At 36.7% G+C, this 14,788-nt stretch overlaps 1 protein-coding gene across 1 annotated transcript in view; it reads left to right on the top strand.

Annotated features, from left to right (window-relative positions):
- Positions 1 to 14,788, top strand: part of LOC139728551 (unconventional myosin-Id-like) — a 105,497-nt gene that overhangs the window by 47,812 nt on the left and 42,897 nt on the right. Inside the window, exons 5-7 of the mRNA XM_071639488.1 lie at positions 8,983 to 9,132; positions 9,658 to 9,780; positions 10,614 to 10,829. Coding sequence (XP_071495589.1) covers positions 8,983 to 9,132; positions 9,658 to 9,780; positions 10,614 to 10,829 — 489 coding nt within the window. The remainder of the gene's footprint in view (positions 1 to 8,982; positions 9,133 to 9,657; positions 9,781 to 10,613; positions 10,830 to 14,788) is intronic.

The following is a 14,788-nucleotide window of genomic DNA, read 5'->3' as shown; positions in this document are numbered from 1 at the left end:
CAAATGTTTATCTTTTGGCTTATTCATTGTTGGAGTGAACAGAAAACAATCTCATACACGTTTGAGGCCTGCCACCATGATGCAAGATACAGCAAAGAGCAATGCAAATTAATCTGATGCAGGTAAAAACATAAAACAAGTATTTGCATCAAATGTAAATTGTATTATTTACCCCCTCTTCCCCTTTGTGTGTCTCAAAATGTTAGTATAGTGTATGTATGAGCATTTTGAGACACACAAGGGGGAAGAGGGGGTAAATAATACAATTTTATACAATTTTATATACTTTGTAGAGCATGTTGTTTTTGCACTTTTAGTTGTAAAACTTTGACCTCATGACATACTACTGATAGCAGTTACATATTAATTAAAAAATGTTTTAACAAATGTCATCATTTTTTTTAAATTTGGATTTGAATTTGAATTTGAATATTAAAAATTCCAAGTGAGGTAAGTCATTTTCTGCCTCTTTTGATTTCATGTAGAGTGTGACTTTTCTTTGTTTTTGTTTTTGTTTTTTTTTTGGTTGCTATAGTCTGGTTATATTCAGAGTTGAATGTCTTCCTGTAAAGATAAGATGTAGGTGTGGTTATCATTCATAATCTAAGAATTCTTGACCCTTGATCTCCATCATGCAATGAGTCATATGTGGTATGATGAGTCACCGTTTGTACTTGCCGGAAAATGATTCTGGCATCATATGTACAATGTATGTGTACACTTAATAACTTGTGCATGGTTGTCAATGTGCTATTTTTAACTCCTAGTGCATATTTCATGGGACTGATTGATGATGTGTACACTATCAATTTTGAGGAGAGATGCTTTTTCTTTTCTCTTTTTGTGTACTAAAACTGGAAATTTTGTGATCAGAAAAACTTTTCCTCAAAGTTATTTAAAGTAGTTTCAATCTCTTGAAGAAATAATGCCAGGTAAATGTTAGAAAAATCTAATTAGTCAGAACATACAGTATGTGGATTGAGTGAATGCAACAATATTAGTAGAACACATCAGTAAAATTTGAGGAATATTGGACAATCCATTCAAAAGTTATGCATTAAGTTTTAGTGCAGCCATTACTGGATAAGAAGACTACAGTTAATGATGTCACTGCAGGATAATGATGTAAAGAAAATGTAAAGAGAATTCCACATTTTTTTTTTAAATGAAAAGTGCACATTCCCTCAACTTGTTGCTGACATTTGATAGGGGTGATATCATTCCCACTGTATTCTGAAACAGGTAAGCCAAGTGCTCTTTCCTTATGCTGGAACAGTGAAATTATGTTGAATTCTCTTTTATATATTCTTTATATTATTGCATACAGCCTCCAATTGTCTGATGACAATTCCAAAATATCCAGGTAACAGCTGGTGATAAACCTCTCACAAGCAAGATTTTGATGAATTCTCTTTGCTATGGAAGTCTGCCCATATCATTATGGTTTCAGTAGCCAACCTTCCAGAAAATTTTACCAACAGACTTTTTAATATCAGTAACCAATTACGACTCATCACCTGACTCCCTTTGCTTTAACAACTTTGACCTACTGTGGCAAAATGCTAGCTTATATGCACACCTACAATGCAAACAGTAAATGGGGATTCCCCTCTTGCCTACTTCCTGACTATTTTTGTGAACAAGACAGTGTTCTCCACTGGCCTGACACATTTTAACACGTTGAAGACAAGTCCCGAGTATATATGGGCAATCATCTATGGGAAATGCGTGTTGTAGCAAAATCAAGCCGTCCTCATTATAAATTAGAAGTTAATTCGGTGACATGAACTCAGTAACCTGCATTTATTAAACTTTGCTACATACTTTAGAAAAAACCCTTTGACAAAGAATCAAATGACATCTTTCTACGTAATCTAAATTATACAATTGTATGTGTGTGTGTGTGTGTTATTTGCAATTATTAAGAATATCAAGAGGTTGTACTCCAACAGGCAGTGGCATGTGTTTCAGATATTCATATATTGTACTCATGTATGATGAGCAATATGTAGTGTTATGCTTGCAGAGCCAGTTTCATTTTAGGTACATTGAGTCACATTTTTTCTGGAATTTCCAGACTATTATGCATATTTTTTTTCCTGTGGTAATGTTTCCTTTTTGTACATTTTAGACTTGCCATTTCAATTCATTTAGATTTTTTTTTTTCAATACCTAAAAGTGACCTTTGGTCTTTTTTTTGCTGTATCAGAATCTATTTCACTGCATGGTTGATGTCATGATAACAGGGAGACAAAATTATCTATAATTGTTCATGTTTGACTTCTTCTTTTGTTCCTTGTGATATTGGAAGCTACTGTTAATACTGTATTACTGCCCATTACTTTTTAGGCTAGAAGAAAAGAAGGCAGTAAGCTGAAAAGGTGTGTTCAGTCATCCTGTCCAAGGCCTTATCTGATGCTACACTTCACTTTTTCAGTCTGCAGATCGCTTGATAGTTCAGATTATTAGTGGCACCTCTTGCTGGCAAATATGATTTAGTTTAAAAAATAGTAAAGTCATAAACATGTCATTCTTCTCGCATGTCTGAATAAGATTTAGGGTCTGTGATGTGATCTTTCACACACCTGAAGCATGGCGCATAGAGAGTATCACATTCCAGATTTTGCTCTTGACAGCATGTATGCTTGCCTGTCTCTTTGTGTACAGATAAGCATTTACCACAAGTCAAGTTTGCAACACAACCCTTGGCCTGTGATATTACTGATCATTACATGACATTGCAACTTCAATTTGTTTATGATGCATGTATTACTGTTGTGAGCACATACCTCAAATATTTGATTATGTTATGATGAATGGGTATAATCCATTGCAAACCCTAGCAATAGGAACAAACACACAGGAACAAAGCTATAATGTAGGGCTGCCAACCTTGAATGAGAGTTCGTGTGAGACACTGTGAGAGAGCGAGGGACCAAACATGATAAATCAAAGCAGCAGTGTGGGGGGGGGGGGGGAGGGGCTGGGGATTTGTCTGGAAGGGGAGTGTCTTTCCCCCTCCCCTCCCTTTTCCACTGGAGGGAGCTTTGACAATTTTTATGCCTCTGCCACGAAGTCAGAGGCCTTATGTTTTCGGGTTGTCCGTCCTTTCGTCCATTAGCAATTTTGTGACTAGCTTTAGTAGCTGTAAAACCGTTAGAGATATCCTAACAAAACTTGGCATGTATATGTATGACTGGGTGAAGTTGTGCCTATCAACTTTTGGGCGCACATGCTCAAAGGTCAATGGTCAAGGTCAAATGCTAAAAATTTCACTATTTCCCCCATATCTATGCAATGCCTGAAGGTATTTTCTTGAAACATAGTGTATGTGTACTTCTCGGTAAAGATTCTAGAGAGTTTTAGCTATGAGGTCAAAGGTCAAGTGAATATATTAAAATTTCACTTTTTTCCTCCATATCTCGGAAATGGTTCAAGGTGTCTTCATAGAACTTAGTACATATGCATGTACTGACTGGCAGTGATTATCTTGGGAACTTTGGGGTCATGGGATCAAGGGTCAAAGGCCAGGGTAAAATGTTAAAATTGTACTATTTAATGCTGAAATTACACTTTTTCTCCATACCTTGGAAGTTATTCGATGCATAAACTTATTAAAGGGTCTAAAGTCAAGTAAAAATCCTCAAATCCCCAAATTACTGCTTTCTTAGTGACTTAGACAATATAGTCATTCATCCAATTAGACCTGGTTTAAGGAAAGTGAACAATATACACATTTGTAACAAATATGTCATTTTGATATTTTGCCAATTATGTGAAAGTGTCATTACATATTGTCAAGATGTACTATAGACCTATTGGGAAAGCCATGCATTATGGCGGAGGCATACCAGTCGCCATAGTGACATCTTTAGTTTATCTTACATTTGAAATGGTGCACTCTAGTAGTGGCAGATCCAGGATTGTGAAATGAGGGGCGCAGTCGGCAAGGGTGCGAAAGACTGAGTGGGGAGAGGGTATGGGAGAGGGGATCCCCCTCCTGTGTTAAGAACTTTTGAAAAAAAAAATCATGTTCAAAAGTTGCATTTTGAGAGCGCTTTTAGAGGAAAAACATTAATTCAAACATCGTTATTTAATCAATTAAAGACCAGGTTTGGTTGTTTGTAATATAAAAAGAAAAAATCAATAACTATGGTTCAAATGAATTTATTAATGTGAGTAATAACCTTCTTAAATACACACACGCAGAGAGCTTGCAAGTTCTTTGATATTAGCTCAATTACAAAGTATCAGAAATGTTGTGCTGTGATCATGCGTTGTATCGACTCAAATGGACCTCTCTGACCAGTATTGCGCAATTCTAAAGCCCTGGCTGCTGCGTGTGCCATGGTTTTTGTCTGTACAGGGTCACAAGCAATGGGTCATTAGCATACACCCAAGCAATGGGGAGGAGTCTCGATCTGGTGAGAACAATAGGTGACAAATGGAACCCATTTAGGTGAAGGAAAAAAAAATCATAATAAAAAACTGTAACATAACCTCCTTGGCAGAGGTAAAAAGAACAAGATAGGTGAGCAAAGCATGAGGAGAGAAGATGTTCTTAGAATTAAATCCATTGGTGAAGCAAGCCATATTATGTATTGGATGTGGCGTGTAGTTCTTATAGCAACAATGCCACAATTCCCAGCATGCAGTGACAGATGTGAGCATGATATTACTTTTGTAGTCACTCTTAGACAAACAGGACCTCAGTATCCATGACTACAGCTGTTCATGGTCATGGAGAGAAATGGAACTTCACACCCATGGATATCAACTCACTTGTCCTTGATCCTGTGCTGGGTGTGAAAAAAGTCAGTCTCATGAAATTGTTATTTCACCATGGTCATATTCTATGATAGTGTCATTTGAAAATGAATCATATTTTAAATTGGAACCTGGATGAATGGATTAGTTGAATATTAACAAGTATCAGAGATGTTTATATTAAACTCTAAAGAACAGAATGGACATGATTGCAAACTTTAATGGTTTTTGAATTTATCGTGGTCTACAACCTACTCACATCAAAGGGCATCAATTTTTTCTTAATTTTTTGTCTTCATAGTCATCATAGCCATACCACTGATATTTTAATGACATGGTTGTTGTTTTTTACGCAAAACCAGATTAACCCATTCCATACAGGAACCTAGTATACTACGTTCCTGTAGCATAAATCATTTGCAGGAAACTGGGATACCATGTTCCCAGAATGTAGACAAGAGTATCTGCATTTGTGGCCTAAACTAATGTTTATTTGTGTTATGCTAACCAGAGAAATTACTTTGATCAAAGATTAGAGTTTCTTCTAGCAATATACTCTCTAAAAAAATCGAGTGACAATATTCACTCTTGAAGGAGTGAATACAAAAAAGAGTTAATTTAGAGTGAAATTGGAGTGAGTTTTGAGTGAAAATGTTCATTTTCACTCGTTTTAGAGTGACCTCAGGGATTACTCCAAAATCTTTGAGTGATCCCTGAGGTCACTCCAAAAAGAAGAATGGGAGACATGGAGAATGGTGCACATAAAATTAATGACATGTTTTATCTTCTGTTTTTGTTATGTCATAAATCAAAAGTATTCCCATCATGAAAGACTGTTAAATGTCATTTGCCCATGTGTAACATTACACATCTTTAAAGAGACCACCAGCAGGCTCAGGAATACTTTTTTTTAACCTGTTCAATTTGCAATTCGCAGAGAACCCTTGATGCCCCCAAACTAGGTTTTCTTGTGTATCAACAAAGAATGGATATTCAAGTTGGTAATCTGCCTGGCAAAAAGCAGTTACCCTGTACATGTTTCATCTTTTCCACTCTCCAGTCAACTGCATGTGCCATCAAACAATGCGAAGTATCGTTCAGACATGCAATATGAATAGACCATGCGCCGATGGGCTCACAAACTCTTTTGTTGTACACTACAAGGGCACCCGTATGGGGTCAACAAAAGTCAAAATCTAGTGGGCTCAGCCTCTATTGCTACCTACATCTTCATACTAGTTTTACAGCAAAACAAGCACACTACATTTGAAAACTTTAAGGTAAATTAGACAAAAATACACACAGTTTTGATACAGAACAAGAATGTACTATCTAAAAAAAAAAATCGAGTGAAAATATTCACTCTTGAAGGAGTGAATACAAAAAAGAGTAAATTTAGAGTGAGATTGGAGTGAATTTTGAGTGAAAATGTTCATTTTCACTCATTTTGGAGTGACCTCAGGGATCACTCGAAGATTTTGGAGTAATCCCTGAGGTCACTCTGCAAAAGGAACAGGTTAAAAAAAAAGTATTCCTGAGCCTGCCGGTGGTCTCTTTAAAGATGTGTAATGTTACACATGGGCAAATGACATTTAACAGTCTTTCATGATGGGAATACTTTTGATATATGGCATAACAAAAACAGAAGATAAAACATGTCATTAATTTTATGTGCACCATCCTCCATGTCTCCCATTCTTCTTTTATAATCTTATGCAGAGAATGTTGGTGTTGGACTATATAAATTAGCTCTCACATTTTTATTATTGCCTTTAAAACTTTTGAACAAATTGCCAAAATTCTTAACTTTTTAAGGCTGATCCTACAAAATTTCATGTTGAGAAAATTTTAGAAAAGGACAGAACAGCCCATGAAGTCTGGGTATAGTATGTATCACTCCTGAATATATACTGCCATGCATAATTCTCATAATTTTTGTAATCATTTGCAGTTCTGGAATGTGAAATGTGCTTTGTATCTGCACTAATGTTTTTTGCCCTGGCATGTAATGTAGGTTTGATAATTGTTGTGTCTACCATTGTGCAAAAGAATATTAGTCAGTTTGAAGTCTAAAGGTTGAAAGCTGCACAAAAATCTATATACTAGATAAAAGCATTTCTAATGGCAACTGATGATAGGTGTGCAGATATAATAGAACAGTAGAACAGATGTTCACAGCTGGAATTTAAATGCACATTGGGATAATATAAGTCTGTTCCTACAATGTACAATTACTACAGTACATGTTAGCATATTCTCCTCCCCTGAATGTGTTCACCTCAAATACATGCAATTAGATTCGATACATGATGCACCATGCATACAGTTTCTTCTTCTTCTTCTTTTCTTTCTTTTTCTGCTTCTTTTGATTTGTATTCCATACATAATGTGTGGAAGGGATATTCATAATTTTGATTCGTTTACTGTAATCAAAAGATATTCAGAGAAATACCATGTGAGTGAAAATACAACCTTGATGTCAAGTTTCGTGGTGATTTTTCAAGTAATTAATTAGTTGTAAAGGAAAGTGATTATGTGGTATTATGTGCACATTATTATGGTGTCAGAATTTAAAAAAAAAATGTCCTAAACATGCTCATCTCGGGCATCATCTCATTTATGGAATATCCCTCTTTGCCCAATTACAATTATCTTCCTTCACAAGGAAATTGATTAATTGAACAAATTGTACCTCATTGTAATCATCTGAATGAGGCATGAAGAATGCCTGAAAATGGGCCATCACATGCCAGCAATTGGCCCATTTTGATCAGTTTACTAGCCTTATTCCAAGTGTGACTCTATTTATGGATCAAACATGTCCCAGCTTCACAGTCTTACTATAGGGCGGTGATTTGGCTCAGTTGGTAGCATATCTGCCTCAAGATCCTAGGGTACTGGATTCAATTTCTGAGTCTCATTGAGCAACATTCTGTGTAAGCATTCTGTCCCCTAAGAGAAAACAAAAACAAAAAAAACACTGTGTCACTTGGATAGGACATTAAACAGAGGTCCCATTAGTGAGGTAGCCACAACTGACTTATGCATGAAAGATCCCACTTCATTCATTCATCGCACTCTGTGAAGTGGTCCCCCTACCTACCCACACAAGAAAAATGGGTGAATGATGTCTACCCCTCGTGGTTTGCCCCAGGTGACTAGCAATAGTCAGCAAAGAGTATCAACCGGTCACTTTGTGCCATATGCTTGAAAAGAAGGTGTGGCTATAGTTATATAGCTCATAATTGGCCGTAACGAAAACTGGAAGTGTGCGGTAGTCGGGCATGGTGGACCACACCAATTACTGACCTGAAATCCGTTGACCGCAGCACCTTATTGCATTTAGAATTAACATCATGTTTATTACAGTGCGAAAAAAAGTAAACAGCTTTCCTTTTTTTGAAAAAAAAGTTTAGATATTGATTCTATTGAACATGCAAACATAATCATCTGCAGAAATAAACAATTTGATCTTCAGAAAAAGTTAAATTTTAGCGATGTTTTTACGAAGAAAACAGAGCAAAAATTACCTTATATATGTTCCTTACAACCTACTACATTGTATGTTTCGGGTAAACGGGGCTGCTGTGGCTGCCGGGAACATGGTGTAAATGTAGCGTACATAGTTCACCATCCCTAAAAGATAAATGGGAGTCTTCACAGTATATGTAGGAATGGTTCACAGATGAGATTCAACCTGCCAATGGACAAACCTTCACATTTGCCCTAATTACTACCAAAGTCCGAACTTCCCCTCCCCCCATTTTTTTTAGCCAACATCTTTCGTAACATGCTGTTTGAAGAGAAAAAGATCTGCAATTAAGAGAATTGGAAGGGTCATGCATGACTTGGAAAAAAAGTGTACTGATCAGAAGAATCAAGAATAAAACTAATGAGAAACTTGATGTGGACTATTGCCACTTATGGATATGAACATTGAGAAAGATGAGTGGCATAGTGAAGGCATTGATCTTTGGCCTTGGAAGAATTATCAAGGATTGCACTATATGAAGAGGACAAATGAAAATGTGTCGTGAGAAGAAGATGAAGAAAAAGAAAAAAAAAAAACTTGTGATGAAACTTAGCCACAAAGTGGCAAGTTCACCTCAACCTATGTATGCCTGTGATGAAAAGATTTGTGCAGTGCTCCATGATTTTTACCATCTAAGTTCATTCCTCTTGATTAAATGTCAATTTCGAATATGTCTGTTGCAGTCAAGGGTGATTCACCAGCAGAAAGGGGAGAGAAATTTCCACTCCTTTTACCAGCTCCTTGTGGGCAGCCCTGAGCAGCAGCTGAAGGAATTCCAGCTACAGAGAGACCCTAGCATGTACTTTTACATCAACCAGGGCAATGGAACAGCAGTAAGTACTTCAAAAAAATACAATAGAGACCTCATCAATTCTTGTCAAATGGGGTGAACAAAAAATGGATAATAACAGATACATGTATGGTGTCACCTTTGTGATGTTTGATTTTTTTTTATATGATATCTACAAAGTGATGCAATTTGTATGTGCTGTATTAGTATATTCTGTAAAATTTTAGAAAGTTTGTCCTATTTTTGTTACTGTTTATGTAATCTACTGTATATGCCGAATATTTTGCGAGGTTTTTATTTTCGCAAATTTCGCGAGACAGGTGCTATTTGCGAAATTAAAGACATGAGAAAATATTGACTCTGATCCTGATGTGGATGTGACGTACGTGTGTACATTATTATCCGTTCAGTACAGGACACCACGATCACGAATTTAACCATTCGCGAAATCGTCGGGAATTCCCAACTCGCGAAAATTTAGACTCGCAAAATATATGGCATATACAGTAATGGGCAGTCTACATGAAATGCATACATTCTGTGAGCTTTTGATGTACTGTACTTTCAGAGCAGCCAAGCTGGTCATGATAGAAGAGACTATAAGGCTGCCCAGGAAGCTATGAGAGATTTGAGATTCACTCCAGAGGAGCAGAAGACAGTGTGGACCATGGTTGCAGCCATAATCCATCTGGTAAGGATGAGAATTTTTGAGCTTGTGGATGAGGAGAGTTAGTTGGGATCAGGGGAACATTGGGTGGAAGTAGATGTGGGCATTTCACATGATTGGTATTTTTGGTTGTGACTTTAGGAAGATCATTAGAATTGGTATTCAAGAAGACCATGCAGACAAGATGCTATTCTCGTGCAATTGGTAGGGATAAAGCTCACCATGCCATCGAGGGGTGGAGGTTTCATCAGGATTTGTTTGTTTTTTCCTTCTTGAGCTTATCACAGTTCCTTAATCCACCTCATTGGATGAACAGCAAGAGAGATGAAATTACATCAAACATGATTTAATATGGTGTTGGTAGGGATCCGGCCCACTAATGGCAGTTATTATAATCATGATAATGGTAGTTTGCACACAGTTGTCAGATAATCATTGTAGGAGACATGGTAAAAATAATGCCATAATGATAGGATAACTGCCATGATAATGAACATGGGAATAGGGTAATTGCTAATGATTATGTTTTATGATTATACTAGAAAGTGACATTGATGGCAGTAGTAGATATCACGGTACTGTTGGTTTATGTATTTGGTAGTCATAAAGATTGTAGTGCATGATAGTGATGAGCTGCTGTAGCAAAGGTCATAGAAACAGTATTGTGATGATCATGATTAGTACCCATAGACAACTCTCTTTTACTCATGAAGTGCTTACAGTTTGCTGCTTGTGCAAAGTTCCAGATGCACAGGGAACTTCAGATGTTATACATACATACATTGTATATGACACTATGGGCCTATTTGTCCTTGATGTACCTTTATACATGGGTTGTATTGAATGTTTCTACACAGGGTGAGGTCCAGTTTGAAAGCAAACCCAACAAAGAGGAGGAGTGCCAGGTCGTCAATGAGAAAGAGCTTTCCACCCTGGCAAAACTTCTCAATGTGACCAAAGATGACCTTATCAAAGCACTCTGCTTCCGTGTTGTAGCTGCTGGTTCCAGTGAGGTTGTCCACAAAGGTCACACCAAGGCTCAAGCTTACTACGGCAGGGATGCATTTGCAAAGGTGATGCCAGATCACAAGAGAAAACAATCTTTATCATATTTATCAAAAGCAACTTAATCTATTCTTAGATATGATATTTGATTCATAGACTGATCAAAGGATTGGTGTTTACACAGTGCCATTACTGTGGTGTCCTGCAAGCTTATCACACTGTGCTGATATCATGCATATCAGCTGCAGATGATAGCAATAACCATACCAGCGTGATATCCCCCAGCCGCATATTACACAAAGCTATAACACATCACCATACAATTTTATCTTTTACCATCTGATTCTTATATTGACATATGGGTTGATTATGTTGACAAATGAATGTACAAGTATTACTGATCAAGAAATGCAGGTCCAAAGCTATATGCACATGTAAATACTCTTATATACTGTATATTTCAAATGCTAAAGAAATTTGCTAGATCTGTTGTTTGCAATCACCCTTTATTCTATTGTAACATGACAGTTATGTAATGCTGAACTGATATGATTGATGGTTTCCTTCAGAAAGTGTCTGGCGGAGGCCTTTAGTCTTGAGAAAACAAAACAGAAAATCTGTTTCATATTTCATGAAATGGATGGAGATAGGCGAACTCTAAAACTTTCAGAGAATTGTTCTGATTAATTTCAGAAGCCATCCAAAGAAGAAATTTCAAGGTGATTGTGAATGCTGGCAAATGTCTTTACTCTTTAGAGCCTGATTACATGTAGGTAGATCAGGGAGGTGTTATTAAAGAAAAGGAGTGGATTCTCTTCTCAATTTGTACAAATTTATACATAAGTTCAATAGGATGACTATTGTTTAATGCCCCATCCTCCAAGCAGGGAGGTGTTAGAGAAAGAGAGGAAACAAGAATCTCTCCTTTGTACCCATGCTCCAGGCTGCCAAGAAGTTATGTGTTCTATCACAGGCATTAATAAATTGCTTTGACAAAAGATAGCAGTTCTGTTGAATATTCATCATTCCTGAAATAAAGCATACCTAGCCAGCAGCAATTCGCTGTCCCCTTCAATGTTTTTGACAGCAGTTGTTGAGTGTGCAAAGGATATAGGACATGTGAATAAAAGTAGTAAAAATTGTACTTCTTTAACAGTAAAATGCTACTAAACACGCAAGAAAACGCATTAACCAATAACTTCATTTAAAAGATTTAATGTATTGAAGTACTAAACCTGGTGAACAATATTATCCACAAATGTGCGCAAGATGGTTTAGATATAACTTTTTTATGAGATACTAATACAGTTGAACCTCTCGTATCCGGACAAGTCGGGACCGGGGCTCATCCGGATAAGGGATTTGGCCAGATAAAGGAGACTCAATGCTTTATACATGTACATATACATACACATGTACTGATGTAGCCCATTGTAGTACCACATGTAGTAATGTGTATACTGCAACCTTTTCATTGTAACACTCAGTAACAGACCTCAAAATAGAGGTTCGTGTTTGCAAGAATGCAATCATTTTCTTTTGTAAATTCTTGGGATGATTTACCTAAATAATTATTAAGAAATGTATCAAGTATATGTAATTCATGTGTGTTTGTGTAGGAGTTCTCAAGGACTTGGGAATCCCCCTTTCCTCCCGTAATTATTAAAAAAAAGAAGAAAATCACGGCGAGATTGCGTCTGTATAATAGAGAGATCCGGATAAAGGGAGGCCGGATAAGAGAGGTTCAACTGTACTCTTTTTTCAGTCCAGGGGGTCTTATAACCAAGGGATTTGAAGAAAAACTTATTAAAATAGTCGTTCTGTACAAATATTACCACCAAGTTCCAAACAGGATTTCAACATTTCATCTGTAATACAGCTTAAAATTGTTATAATCAAGAACATCTTCTTTGCTCTTCATGTCCAAACTCTCTGGAAGAGTGTCATGGAGTGTGACACATCAAAGCCAGTAAATTGTCATGCTACAGAACCTATGCATAAATTTGCACAAATTGTGAAGAGATTTTGCTCCTTCTCTAACACCTCCGTGCCTGGAGCAGGAAGGTGTTAGAGAAGGAGTTGTTATGGTATAATAGTGGTGGTGTTATGGTGGAGTTGGTATGGTGGAGTTGGTATGGTGAAGGAAATTGTTAGAGAAAATGTTCTTATGGTGTCTTCCATAGATAAGTGATATGGAGACCAAAAAACAGGTTCTTGATTTTAACAATTTTAAGCTGCATTTCAGTGAAAATGTTAAAATCCTTTATGAACTTGGTGGTAGTGTGGTACAGAACAAATCCTTCCAGTTTATCTTCATATTTTCTTGTTACTAATACATCGGGACTGAAAAAAAAAAGGAATGTAAGAAGCTTATAAAAAGTTGACATTATTGACATTTAACCATCTTGCACACATTTGTACATAGTTTTGTTCAGAAGGTTTGGCACTTGGATGTTAAATCTTTTGGATTATGTGCAGTAATTACCTAGTGCATGTTTCTGTATGTTTAGTAGCATATGACACTTCAGAGATTCTTTACTGGATTTTGTTTATGTGTCCTGTTCTCTGCACACTAGGTAATTGCTACCAAAATACTAAAAGGGACTGTGAACTGCCTCTCACTAGGGTTGTTGTCATTGAGGAATGATGCATACTTGAACAGAAGGGCTGTCATTTGTCATAACAATTTATCCACACCTGCGATGAAGCACATAACTTTCCACACCACAGACCTTAGTACATTTTGAAAAGAGAAATTCTCATCAGTTTTCCTTCTCTAACACCTCCCCTGGGTAGATCTAGAAAAGTTAGGGCATGTATAAGATTAACACTTAATTTCCAGCCTGCTCTACTACACTACTAGTCCAAAAGGCTGAAGCTCTTGAACTAGTCCCACACCTAGTACGGTTGAGGGTATTACATATAGTGCACCTAGTGATTGCCCTCATTTTGATGTGAAATCTCTTTTACCCTGTAATTTACCTGTAACTGTGCTTTAATACATATATTGTCAGGAAAATATGACAGATTCATAAACTGTTCTCACATTTCTGTCACAAACTCTATGTACTATGCAAATATCGCTATCTGAACCACATGGTATTTTTCCTCCTACTTGAGTGAGTTGTACAATGACATGCACTCACTGTTTGTGTTGACAAATAAAGCACATAACATAATCCCTTTCATGATCAAAATATTCAGCCATTGTCTGTTATCATCAGCCCGTGTGTCTATTATGATTGTGAAATTTACAAAGGCACTAACGTAGCCTTCTGTAATATGAAATACCACCAACTTTACAGTACTTAGATTATAGGGACATCTACACAATACATTTGATGAAAATCTGATCATCTGTTGCTGTGTAGAGTTATTTTATGTCCTTTATGATCCCATTACCTTTGACCTCATGACCCCCATTTCATTGTTTCTCTCTTAGTTTATTATGAACACATTCCGCAGGTTTGGTGAAAATCCAATCATCCCTGAATAGAGTTATTGGAAGATTAGGCTTATCTTATGTCTTTTATGATCCCTTGACCTTTGACCTTTCCCCTCATGATCCCTAAATTAAACTGTTTTTGTTTTACTTCATTATAAACACACCCGGCAAGTTTGGTGAAAATCTGATCATCCGTTCTTGAGTTATTGGGAGATAAAGCTTATGTTATGTCGTTAGTGACCCCTTTGACCTTTGACCTCATGACCCCCAAATTTAATAGTTTCTCTCCTTCCTCATTATGAACACATCCTGCATGTTTGATGTAAAATTTGATCATCAGTTCTCGAGTTATTGGGAGATTAATCTTATCTAATGTATTTTATGACCCTTATGACCTTTGGCCTCATGACCTTCAGACTAAAGTGTCTCTTTGTTACTTCATTATACACACACCCTGCAAGTTTGGGGAAAATCTGATCTTCCATTCTTGAGTTATTTGGAGATTAAGCTTATTTTATGTCCTTACTGATCTCTATGACCTTTGACTACATGACCCCCAAATTTAATTGTTTCTTTCTTACC

The sequence above is a fragment of the Diadema antillarum genome, unplaced genomic scaffold, assembly GCF_040938485.1.
Source record: "Diadema antillarum isolate AM-2024a unplaced genomic scaffold, OU_Dant_1.0 seq00000183_RagTag, whole genome shotgun sequence".
In the NCBI taxonomy this organism is placed as follows: Eukaryota; Metazoa; Echinodermata; class Echinoidea; order Diadematoida; family Diadematidae; genus Diadema; species Diadema antillarum.
This window is presented reverse-complemented; position numbering and strand designations above follow the sequence as displayed.